The following is a 13,098-nucleotide window of genomic DNA, read 5'->3' as shown; positions in this document are numbered from 1 at the left end:
ACATGTTAGCTGAGGAGTTTTCTACATCTTCGCATTGAAACATCACTTTGCTACATGTAAGACTAAAATCACTCTGCAGGCTGGTACTTGGCTGAGACTAAGGTCTTACATTCAGTTCCCAGGTTTACTTCAGGCTTCCTGGGCAGATCACTTAGGGCTAAAATACAAAAAGTGATTTAGGTGCCTACAAATTAGGTTTCTCAGTAACTTCTAGGCAGCTTCCCCCAAAATAGAATGAGAACACAGTAAGGTGTCTAGGCTTCCTATAGAGTTTGGGGAATTAGGTGCCTCACCCTGGTGATCCAGAAAACCCACAACTAAAGCTGCCAGTAAGCAAATGTGAAGCAACAGGAAGCATCTGAAATGCCTGCCCTCTCTGGAGCTTAGGCAGATGAGTCCAGGCTGAAGGCAGGTGCTTCCATTCACCTGAAATCCAGAACCAGGAATCCTCTCCTGAGGATAAGTGACTGCAACTGTTCTTTCAAGGAATTGAACAAGACTCATGACATTCTTATTGAAATATGGCTGAAGGAAGAGGCAACTGAGGTGATGGTACACATGATTTATATAATAACTTAATGTTAAGATCCCTCATTCAGCAAATGGAAGACTTGTGTGGTTAGACCCACCTCAGGCTGAACGGGTTCAAACTCATATCTTCCTTTGACGAGGGTATCTGAACTACCTCATTTTATTGTATAATATTTGAATAGTAAATGCATAAACAGTCCTTAGAGGAAGGACTGGAGCCGAGGAGATTCCCCATTTGAGTTAGGTGCCCTGACCCCTCAGCAACAGATTCATGTTTCCCTTTCTGCTCTGTCCTTCCGGTCCCATGAATCCTGAATTATTTTTTGTATGATTTCCCAGCTTCATTAGAATGGGTCACCTCTCCCCCATCACATTAGTGTGTAGTTTTTGGACAGGACACTTTTGGGAGTTGCAGGATGTGAGTTTGAATCCCCTCAAATCTTGATCGGGTTTGGGTGGGCCTGAGCACAGTCCCACTTGTGCCAAGGAACACACACAGGAGAAATATTTAAGGTGCCTATGGAGTATCCAGTGTTAGGTGGGAACGGGGGGATTTTATATCAGTTTTGGGCTACAGTGCTCAATTCCATCTAAATCCTTTATTTGATCTAGTGTTTAATCTGTCTGTAGTGGTAGTTAAAAAGGAATAATACCTCTGCAGTGGGCATGTTTACATGTTCATTAATGCACAGTGGTTACTGTGCATTTAATTTAGTATTTGTATAATCAAGTACTAAATAAATGCACAGTAACACTGGCGAACACCCCTTTATTGATGCTACTGTTCAGTAGCCGAATAATACTGAGCAGTAGCATATTAACATTGTGCTGTGATGTGCTACTGCACAATATTATTAGGCTACTGCACAGTTAGCGTCTTGTGTAGACGTGCCCAGTAAAATGTAAATAAACCTAGTCTCTTAATCATGAGCTACTGTACCGTTCTTGGTTTTTAAAGTGATACAATAACCTAAAAACCTTCCAATTTGTAATTACCTACAGGTTCTTATAGTGGATCCTACCCATGAGAGTACAGCAGAACTGCTTAATGTGGCTGAGATGTTCTTCAGTAATCACATCCCACTGAGGTAATAAAACATCTTACAGAAAGATTTTTGCATGAAGGATGCATCTGTTTTAGGTTTTAATGCTTTCATGATTATTATAAGAAGCTTGTTAACCATCCAGGACATTGCAGAAAGCTTAAATGTCTCTCATTCCCGCAGATGCACTGAATAAAAAAATACTTTTGTCTTTTCTTTTAACATGTTTTGAGTAACACTTTTGCTAGTTACCCTCCCCCCAGCAGTGAGGAAGAAATGGAAAAACTGGAAAAACAGAAAAGCAAAATAATCAAAATTTAATGGACTCAAAGTACTGGCCCAAAGTACTTTCAGCCTGGGAAAGCTCAGGCTCAGGGGTGATCTGGTGGCAGCCTATAAGTACATCAGGGGTGTGCATCAGGATCTGAGGGAACGTCTGTTCACCAGAGTGCCCCAAGGGATGACAAAGTCCAATGGTCACAAACTCCTCCAAGTCCATTTTAGGCTGGACATAAGGAAAAACTTCTTTACTGTCTGAGCCCCCAGGCCTGGAATAGGCTCCCTCCAGAGGTGGTGCAAACACCTACTCTGGACTCATTTAAGAAGCATTATCTTGCTGGGATCCTTTGACCCTAGCTGACTTCCTGCCCTTGGGGCGGGGGGCTGGACTCAGTGATCTCCTGAGGTCCCTTCCAACCCTAATGTCTATGAAATCTTCTGAAGAAATAGGAAAAAAAAGATTTTAATTAATAAATTTTGGGGAATATGCCATAGAAAGAGTCCCAGAATCAAAGCTATCTGACTCTGTTTATTAGTCATCCAGCAAGAACCCTTTCTTAAGATTCTGATCGTCATTTGCTGTTCTGTGAAGATGTAAATAAATGGTTATATACATGGACCATGACAAATGGATTTTTGTCTTTTTACAGGATCGGTCTAGTTTTTGTGGTCAATGACTCAGAAGATATTGATGGACTACAGGATGCTGGAGTTGCTCTTCTTAGGGCATATAATTATGTTGCACAAGAATCAGATACTAATTACGCTTTCCAGACAGTAATATCAGTAAGTGTTCATTTAGAAACAAGATGTTTGAATAGCTGATATCTGAGAGATTGTGCTAATGTGATAATATTTAGACACTTATCCTTTTAATTGCTACTGGCTTGAAAACTGTATTTTTCCCCTCAGATTTATTTTGAGAGACAAAATTAATCGCAAGTCAAAGAAATATCATTTTGCACCTTTACAAAAGGGAAGCAAGTATGTTTGCCATTTTACAAATAGCATGTCAGCAACCCAGATCACAGTGGCCCCATGTGTAAGGAAATTTACTAGGACAACTCTGAGAAAAACAGGGAACCCTTCTGATTTGTATAATTTAAGGCTTACATTATTGCATGTTTTAGAAATACTTTTAATTTACAAGATATTGCTGCCGTTCCAGACACTATTGAAGTTGAGCATTACAGTGATAGATTTATCAAAATAAGATGTTGCAAGGCACAACTACGGCATCACTCTTACACTACCATTGAATAACTAAGGCATAGCAGGCTAATTTTCAGGGCTAGCAGTGTTTCACCACTTGGCTTTGTACATGTAGGTCAATGATTCTCAACCAGGGTGCCACAGTTTCCAAACATGATTCACTAGATAAACCCAGAAATTTAAGTAGAAATCCATAGTTGTGGTCTTTCTGAGTTCTTTGCAACAAAAAAATGCTTTATGCTGTGGTCAGAAACAGAGTGGAAACTTAGAGCTGGCATTTTCCAAGGGGTGCCATGAATCTATCCAAGGGGTTTCAAGTCTATTAAGGGGTGTTTTGAGTCTAAAAAGGTTGATTATTTCTGGTGTAGATCAGGGGTGCTCAAAGTAGAGCCTGTGGAGCTGAGTCATCTGGCTTGTGGGGCTCTCTATGGGCCTGGAAATTTAGCAATGGGGAATGATGTCATCATTAATTGCCTGGGAGCCCTATGGCAAGTAACACTGCCACTGCTCCCCTGTTGCTGAAGTTTTGAACTTGTGGGGAGCCCCATGGGCCAGATAACAGCCTGGGCCAGCTCATTCATCCAGCCCGTGCATTGGAAAGGTTTGAGCACCACTCATAAGATAATTCTTACATATAGTAAAGAATATTTTAACCCATTAAGACTCTATATTCATATTAGAATATAGATGATATGTTACACTGGTGGGAAGAAGCTGACAATTCAGTGATAGCTGTAAAACTGTATTTGCATCTCTTTCTTAGATGTATAATGAAGTCAAAACAGGCGATCAACTGAAGGTTGAACATGTAGTTAGTATTCTTGAGAAGCATTATCCTTATGTGGAAGTGAACAGCATTCTGGGAATTGATTCGGCTTATGACCAAAATAGGAAGGTAAGAATTTTGTGAGATAAAGCACTATTTCTTTTAATGTGCCTTTTTTTTTAATTTCCTTTAGGATTTCAGCCGGTACATTGAGTGTGAGCTCAGTAATTTTTTTATGTTTATTTCCATTAGTGTCTTTTCTAGCAGAATGTATTATGGTGAATAGTCCTCAAACAACTAAAAAGTGTTTCACATGAATCTGAATTCCCAACATACAATAGAAAAAGAGCTTTCTGAACTGCGTGAGAGGTCTTACCAATTTACCACATAGATGTGGTATAGTTCTTAATGGATAACATCATCGAAACTAATGGGCAGAGTGCTTAAAATGGCAGATCCTACCTTTTTGCTGGAGCAGAGAGCCCTCTTGTGAAGCCTTGTGTGTAGCCACCCTGAAATGAGAGGCTGGATTTCTATACCTATCTTGTAGGCTGTGCAGGAGGGAGCAGCAAGACTGTGAAGGCTACTTCAGCCAATATTCTGCAGTAGAAATGATGGAGGCAGTTATAGTCTGTTCTCTCGCACTTGGCCCATGTAATTGATGCTGCTTGCTGGGAAAATTGTTCTGGAAGAGTGTGGAGATTAGCACTGATAGCATATAATGAGGATGATTTTTTTAGCTCTTGTTAGAACAGTACTTTGAAAATTTGGATGCTAAAATAGAAACCTGGGAAAGGTGTAGCAGAACACAAGGCCTCTTCCAGCTGCTTGCTAAAACCTCCCAACACGAGAGAGAAGAATGATGGTGGTAGTAAATTGGTCTAAGGTAGGGTCAGCCATCTATGGCCCATAGGCCAGATACAGGCTATGCAACCTTTGGATCCAGCCAGTAGAATTGGGGATTTGGCAGCATTTATCAGTGGCGGGTTGCTTTCTGCAGGCACTATACTTGTGTCACTGGGGAAACAAGGGCAGGTGGTGGCAGGGTCCTAGTGCTCTATCACCAACCTGAGATAGGTCCTTCTGGTTGCAGCCAGAAGTTTTTGTTAATTTAATGCCTACTTCATTTGGCAGTACTGGGAGAATTGTCTAGAGAAACTGAATTAGCTTTCAGATTGCTGAATATAATAAAAATTGACAGTAAGATCATTAAAAAAAATAGTGAGAATGTGTTTGCATGGGACTGTTAAGACCTAGGTTTCTTTTTATAAAGACTTTGATACAAATGCCAACTTTATTTTTTCTTATGAATGACTGGAGTTCAAGTTGGGCATTCTTGTCTTGTGCACTCTCATTTTGTTGAGACTTTGGTTTAAACACAGATATCTAGAGACAAGGATTTTTGTTGATGATAGCTTTTATTAGACTATCTGCATGGTTGGGAGAGATTTAGACTGACTTCATAGCTCATTATAATTTTCCTGATCCCTTCTAATCTCTGTGCACTCCATAGGTATTAATGGTCTTCTTCTTTCTTGAATGATCATGCTTTTCCATTAATCAGGCTGTCCTCTCTTCTGCATTCTTCTTCTCTGCTAGCTGTTAATATATCTCTGTTCTCCTATTTCACAGCCCAGCAGACTGTTTTTATTTACATATGGAGTTTAACCCAGACCATTACTCCACCTACTTCATGGCTCATGTAATGCCTGGTTTTCTCAGATATGAAGAAGGTGCCTTGTATGGGAAAGCTTGTCTGAATGTCTCCTGACCATGCAGTTGATTCAGTGAAAGATACTGCCCACAGAAATCCATGCCTGTCACCATTTTTTCTGAACTATCATGGATACAACATCACTCCAGCACTACCACAGCATGAATAGATATCTAGCTAATTTTGCTGTTCATAGTGTGTGTGTGTGAGAGAGATTTTGGGGGGTGGGGCATTGTTTTTTTAGCTTAAATGCCCGTAAGTCCTAAGTGTCTGGGTTTAATAAAACAATTTGATTATATATTCTTATTTTTTGATAGTATAGAAGAATTAAACCTGCTACTTTTGTTTTGTAGTTCTCTTTGCTAGATAATGTATGTAACAGATATTTAATCTTTCTGTACTGATACTCTCAGAATATTCAAGTCATTAAAACTTCCAGTGTCCTGTTCTAGGATTGTTCAAAATTAGACTTGGGTAGAGACTCAGTATGTTACACTGAGGATACCACAACTCTTCTATGCAGTAATGAGGAGATATACTAATATGTGATCTTTCCTTTTATTTCAGGAAGGGAGAAGTTACTATGAGCAGACAGGGGTGGGTCCTCTGCCCATTGTGCTGTTCAATGGAATGCCTTTTCAAAAAGAGCAGCTGGATCCTGATGACCTAGAAACTGTAACAATGCACAAAATCCTAGAAACCACTAGCTTCTTCCAGAGAGCTGTGTACCTGGTATGTGATATCTCACTGTGATTTCAAAGGGAGACCTGATTTGCGGAAGGTCTTGGGAATTAAAATTATAAATCGGGCTCTATATGTAAATAAACTACCTTAATTCACATGGTAACTTTGTTCCTGAGCAGTTACTTACAATTATTTTCCTTCCTTCAGGTTGAATTGTCCAATGATCAAGATGTGGTTGACTATATCATGAACCAACCTAATGTTGTTCCAAGGATCAATTCGAGGATCTTGACATCTGACAGAGAGTACTTGGATCTAACTGCAACTAGTAAGGAAATTTTCAGTTGCTGTGAACCCAATCCATAAAAGCATTTGATTACAAGAACAGGGTTCTCCTGTGGAACACACTTCTACAAAAAGATTGTGTGCATTAACAAGGCTTGTTCACATATGTATGCATGATACATATATCTGCAATTTTTTTCAGAGTGATTAAGGTAGTGTCCATTTACTTTCATCTAAAGAACTTCAGGGAGTTTTTTGACTTATAACACTGCTAGACTTGGTAGCAGTAGCTAAATTACAGAATAGTACAGTCATGCACTAGATAAGACTCTGCAGTCAGTGTTGCTTTACCCCTAAACCTCTCTTGAACAGAGACTGATGCAGTCCCTCTGAAATAGGGTTGCTACACTACAAATTCCAGTAAAAATTTTCATGGTTAAAATATCAGTTTTTTCTGAATCCACAGATACCGTGCACATTTAAATACAATTGTGGATGCCTTTTTTTGGTGGTCTTCCTTTAATAGCTTGCAGGGTAGTGACACAATGGCTTTTTAATGCATATTATTACACAAGGTTAGTTAACTGAATGGAATGCTGAACTGTTGATTTCAGCTGAGTTTGAATAACAGGAATGATAGATAGCTCCTGGTGTGTGTTCTGAGATAAGTCATATTCATTAATATTTTAGGCAGGAGCAGAAGAAATTAAATATACAAGCAAGAAATCAAATACACAAGCAACATAAAAATATTGGGATGTATTTGGCTTAGGCCAATCAAATGAATGGGTTTTTTTTCTTTTTTTATATACTACTATAATAAGTTTTTGCACCTAACGTGTTCTGTATCTTTTCCTGTAGATAATTTCTTTGTGGATGATTTTGCTAGATTTACTGTCTTGGATTCCAAAGATAAGACAGCTGCTATAGCCAATAGCATGACGTACTTAACAAAGAAAGGTAACAATTGAAATTTTAAATATGAGCTCAGATCCATCTCTGTGCATACAGCACTGAATGCAACTAGACTTCAGACCTCACTTGGGCTTCTGGAATCTACTGTGATGCAAATGTTAGATTGCTTATAGTGCATGTACTTAAAGTGGGACACTTTCCCTCCCTGAAAATGTTCACAGTGTAAGAGAAGATCCACTTGGGGGATCGAGAGTAAGGGAAGGGAACTGGTGCTGAGGATATGAAAGGAATTAACCCTATTAGAACTGGTCACAAGGCAGGAAGAGGATGAGGCTTAGCATGAAATGGGAGACCATCAGATACATGTGGCAATGGTATAGGTGCAAAGCCAAAAGTTTGTAAAAGGGGAAGTGATGGCTGTCATGGAACCATAAGGTTGGAAGAGGCCTCAAGGGTCATTTGGTCCAACCTTCTGCACCAGTGCTAGAAGGCTACTTTTAAATCCCTGTACAGTACTTATCCAGCCTCTTCATTTGTGCCCATTTTGGATTTTTACACTTTCTGACTTTCTGCTACTTTAATTAATTCTTGCATTTCCTTTCTGTTTAAGGGACAATCCCTTTGTGTGTTTAACTCCCTCTTTCTCATTGGTACTTTGCCCAAACACTGCCACCTCCCTGTGCAGCTTTACATGTTCCCAGCACTTTTTCTGTCCTTTGCCTAGCCCTTTGTTCAGGTGCACTCAGTCATGTCTGAACCAGTTCCATGTGTTCTTCGTCTGGAGCACTAAACCAGTGCTGTGGGTGACATTTTGTTTCATTCTTGGTTTCCTAAGTGTCCAGATTTGGTTATTTTCATGGCATTTTTGCACTTATGCACACAGAGGAATTGTATTCCTGGATGGTATGGTCCTGTATGCATGGATGACTGCATACACACACAGACCAGACCTGCACACTGGCAGCAAAACATGAGAGGGAGAAAGAGAGATACTGTATCTTGCCCTTGGTAGCTTAGTGGCTAGGACCCTCACCTGGGAAGTCAAATACCTACATGCTCCTTTTAAAGTTTACCCACTAGGAGTAGGGTCCCAGGCTAGAACCCAAGGCCCTCTTCATTACAGGCCAGCAGCTCCCTCACTGAGCCTTACATCTTCTGGCTTGCCTTCTTCCTCCTGGCTCCACATACACATGGCTCCCTGTCTTGGCTACTCAGGGGACCAGCTTCAAAAGGAGCACTGGAGAAGGCAGTGCATAATGGTTGATCTTTCGTGTGGCAATTAGAGTGCTGTACTAAGAAGTTCGAGAGGCCTAGCTTCAAATGCCCTTTGGGTGATGAGTGCCCTAGTTCCAGGTTGTCTGTCTTCCTAAGTGAGTAGTGACTGAGCTACTGGGGGAAAAAAGACAGGAGATCCTGCCTCCCTCTCCCAGTCTTAGCCATGGGTTTTGGTTGACTACATTTTTAGGCTTCAAAAGAATGTTACCTGCCCTAGGTACTACTGCATGTGTCCAGGCTGCACACAGTCATCCTGTGTGCAGGGCTATGTGTCTAGGAATAGGATTCTTCTGGGCACTTAAGTGTCAAAAGATGCCAAATGGACAACCAGAAAAGGGCTATTTACATGGGGGGTTGGCTAGCTGTGGCCCTCAGACTTGATGTGACCCACTGAGTGATTTCATCTAGACTTCAGTGGCAGGGGAATGGTGGTTGAGCCGTGATTGGCAACAGTGTAGTGAAGGGGGCCCACCTTTGGACCACACTGTGCTACATTGGTCTGCACCTCCTAAAAGGTTTCTGACCACTGACTTAGACAATTAAAAAGGAATGAAATGCCACCTAACATCTTAAAACTTGTTTGAAAATGCATTTTCTTTTGTGATGTGTTGTTGGGAGGATAGAGGAGCAGATGTTCCTCTGGAAACTCAATGTGTGCGTGAAACAGTATTTGCAAACCTGTTAGAGAATTGGTTGCGCCCATATACAGCTAGAATTCCCTTAGATCAGATTAGCTTACCTTAATACTCACTTTCCTTGCTGCCTGCTGATCTCAGCTTCTAAATTGATAGTGTCTGTTCATGGAGTCATGCTGTTTTGAACTGCCCACTGTACCTGAAGCCACTCAAGAAACTGAATATTCAGTGACTGATTACAGAAATAATGTTGTATGTTTCTCCACTAAATAATGGAAAATGTTATGCATTGCTGACTCAGCGGTTGATATTCAAACCTCTGCATTGATAATGCAGTGGCACTGCTGATTTTGCTTTGGTAGTAAGACATAACATCAGTTGCTGGTCACTTACAGCTCATTATATCAGGGCACTTGCAAAAATGGGGGAGTTTGGCCCCAGGGCCCTCCTAAATTCCTGTTGATAATTGGATATGTTATTCTTCACTCACCTAAAATGTATTTGAGGAACCCCCAAAGCTTTATATGGTGTTGCTGGCATAGCTTGTGCCTGTTCACTTGCATGTAGTTGTAGTGGCTTGGTTTCAGGATTCCTATCTACACTGTGTTGTATAGCTTCCTACTATTTGTGAGTTTATTATAGGAATTAATGGTGTTTTCCTTTTCTTAGATTCTTTTTTATTTCCCTTTCTCCTTTTGTTTAGGAATGTCCTCCAAGGAGATTTATGGTAACTTCAGCTTTAGCACTTTCTTTTCTTTACGCTATTGGGAAATTTTTGTTAGCTGAATAAAATTAGCCTTAGAACCTGTGGGTAATGGGAAAGAAACTAAATGCATGTTTCCTTTAGCCCTCTGATATTATTTTTCTGTACAAAATGGATTGTGAGCTACAGCTTCAGAACAACAATAAAAAAGCGTATTAGTACTTAATAATTTATAATTTACTTACAGGTTCTTAATGTTTCTTATCTTTTTTTAAATTTAACAGGTAGCCAAATATTAATTCAGTTCAGAAATAGATTGCATGTTCCTCCTAGGGGTTAAATAACAAAATCAAACTTATTTTAATAGTAATGCCACTATTCTTGATGCTGTCACTCTCACTCTTTTGCTTCATCTGCTTTTTCCCTGTATGCTGTTTAGTTTCTTAAACCCATGCATGTTTGTGTGCTTTTTCCAGCATAATGCCACTGTAAAAATACTCAGGAGCTGGCCTTTTTTCTAAATGTTCTTTGGTTATCCTTTTACAGATGATTCTTTTATTAGACCAGTTACTTTTTGGATTGTTGGAGATTTTGATAAAGCTTCTGGGAGACAACTGTTGTATGATGCTATCAAGCATCAGGTAGGTAATATTTCAGCTCACAGGAGAAGCATTTTGGCAGGATTCTGATATGTTTCAGCGCACTACCTGCTCACAAAATTGCACATTCAAATGAGCAACTATTAAGCTTGTTTAAATGGATGTACTTTTTTCTTTTGCTCTCTGGGCATCCAGCTGTACATGCTACAAAAACAAATTGAGAAATATTAAGTCTGTTTAAAATCACTCTGTAACAGCTCTTTCCAAGTTACTCCTCCAGCAAAAGCCTGAAAAAAACAGATGAGTTTAACACTGTGCCTTGTAGGGTATGAAACCTTCTTTTTTCAAGGCTTAAGGGGAAAGTTCAGTTCCAGGATCATTACAGTAGTCTTTAATGCCACTGCCCCTCCCCACGAAGAATTTTGAAATGTTATCCTGTAACTCAGCCTTATTATACATACATTTCAGGGTGCATTGATCAAAGCCATGTAGTTACTCAATACAAATGTTAAAGTGGGGAGGGAAACATTTTCTGTTTGTGATGAGAAGGCAGACCTTGGACTTTCTCAACTATTGTTCATTTTGAAGTCAGAAACAACTTAGATTTTGTATTGAATATTGCAGAACTGTGGATCACTGTTACAAGCAAGCATGATGCACTTCATTTCTCTCAATACATAAAAAGGCGCAGCAGGAAAATGATTTTGCTCTGCTTCTCTTCCTTCCATGTCAGTGTTTGCACTAGGGTATTGTGTGCCACAGCTGTGCTACAGATGTGCCAGCTTTGAGATCTTTATTAAAGTTACTAATACCCTAATTGGCTATTTGTTATGCATTGAGTATTGGCTCCAGTTTATCCCAACTAAATTACAGCCTAGCTATCAAAACTCTTTTCCCAGTTCATGGTTAGGAAATACATTTTTCATGTTTTGTCTTTTTTTTCTTTAGATCTGCCAGTTTTTATTTCAGAGGTGGCTTTACTTCAGCATAAGTCAAAAATGCAAAATACATACCATATATACAGCAGTTGGGGAGTCTATTATTATTTGACTTTTGAAGCAGTAACATTGACTTCATATCTCTGGAAAAATTCAAGCATGCTCGTGGTGTACAAAGAATAAATAAATTAAGTTAGAGTTGTTCATTGTACTTAGTCCTGGTATCTTTGTACTACTGTCTACGTGATTGAATGTTATTATAATAGATTTCTTCTACTTATAGAATTCTGAACTTGTTTTAATTTGCATTTCATTAAAACACAGAAGTCCAGCAATAATGTCCGAATTAGCATGATTAATAACCCCAGTGAACAGCCATCCGATGAGAACACACTTATCACCAGGGCCATATGGGCAGCTTTACAAACGCAAGCATCAAACAATGCCAAGAATTTCATTACTAAAATGGCCAAAGAGGAAACAGCAAAGGCATTGGAGGCAGGAGCTGACATTGCAGAATTTGCTGTTGGGGTAAGTACATGTGAGGGCTTTTGCTGTGGTGGGATGCTGCGCTATGCTGCATTTCTTTGTGTTAGCAGAATTTTCCAATCCCATGTGTTCACAAAAAATGTGAAATGATGTCAAATAGTGAAATTCTAATTCCTGGCCTTAACAGGCCATAAGATTTTTCTAACTGAGTACAATTATTTCCTTTATGTCTTTAAACCCAGTAGTCTTAATTTTTTATTTATTTTTATTTCTATGAAAGTACAGTCATTTTTAATTCTTATATTGACTTTAATACATCATGCATAATGCTTTAATGCATTAAATACAAAATGAAAACTTTTTAAAAGAAAGTTTCAAAAAGTCAAAAAGAGAGATTATGAGATGGAAAGACCATTCTCAATTTTATTTGCCATCTGAAAATGTTCATCTTTTATTGCTGTATTTTTCTCTGGCATAATTTATAGCTGGAGGATGGGATGTTTTTCCCTTCCAATTTATCTTGTGCACTTGGTGATGTTTGGGGCATCCTCGATTTCCCTTTTGGTATGTATTTGGTTTTTGGATGCCAAAAGTGTAAACAGAAATACTGTAACAATTAATATTTTCTTAAACTTGTCAGTTGGGAATTCAGGATTAATGCTCAAAGTTACTGGCAATTTAATGAAGTTGATTGTGTCTTAAATTTGATCCCTTTTTAAGAGAAATAGGGAAAAATAGAAATCATTTTCTGACGAGATGTGAAAAACAGTGTCAAATCACTAAGGATAGAGAAATACATGATGAATGTTCCAAGTGTCAGGACCTGCAGAAAAGAATGAGGCACTGTCAGTTCAAGTCATGAGGATGTTTGAAAAAGAACGCCATGTCAACACAAGCGTGCACATGCATTTTGAGGTGCCACAGAATGCCCTTCATGCATGCAATTTCGTTCTCTGTACTGTGTATTTGCAGCATGGAGCCAAATATAGATACCAGGAAATCCTGGTATCAAAAAAAAAAAAAAAAAGAA

The 13,098-nt window shown here is 39.2% G+C and overlaps 1 protein-coding gene across 3 annotated transcripts in view; it reads left to right on the top strand.

Annotated features, from left to right (window-relative positions):
* UGGT1 (UDP-glucose glycoprotein glucosyltransferase 1) overlaps positions 1–13,098 on the top strand; it is an 89,804-nt gene that overhangs the window by 44,815 nt on the left and 31,891 nt on the right. For 2 of the 3 annotated variants that reach the window (XM_019503714.1, XM_019503712.1), the window contains exons 15-23: positions 1,534–1,619; positions 2,504–2,639; positions 3,829–3,960; positions 6,113–6,277; positions 6,437–6,557; positions 7,376–7,474; positions 10,043–10,066; positions 10,589–10,683; positions 11,904–12,110. In XM_019503714.1, the coding sequence (XP_019359259.1) occupies positions 1,534–1,619; positions 2,504–2,639; positions 3,829–3,960; positions 6,113–6,277; positions 6,437–6,557; positions 7,376–7,474; positions 10,043–10,066; positions 10,589–10,683; positions 11,904–12,110 (1,065 nt within the window). The remainder of the gene's footprint in view (positions 1–1,533; positions 1,620–2,503; positions 2,640–3,828; positions 3,961–6,112; positions 6,278–6,436; positions 6,558–7,375; positions 7,475–10,042; positions 10,067–10,588; positions 10,684–11,903; positions 12,111–13,098) is intronic. The other variant, XM_019503713.1, reaches the window with a different exon arrangement.

Source organism: Gavialis gangeticus, unplaced genomic scaffold (assembly GCF_001723915.1).
Source record: "Gavialis gangeticus isolate Ggan-Ray unplaced genomic scaffold, GavGan_comp1, whole genome shotgun sequence".
Taxonomy (NCBI): Eukaryota; Metazoa; Chordata; order Crocodylia; family Gavialidae; genus Gavialis; species Gavialis gangeticus.
Note: the sequence above shows the minus strand (reverse complement) of the source record. Positions and strands in the feature narration are given on the sequence as shown.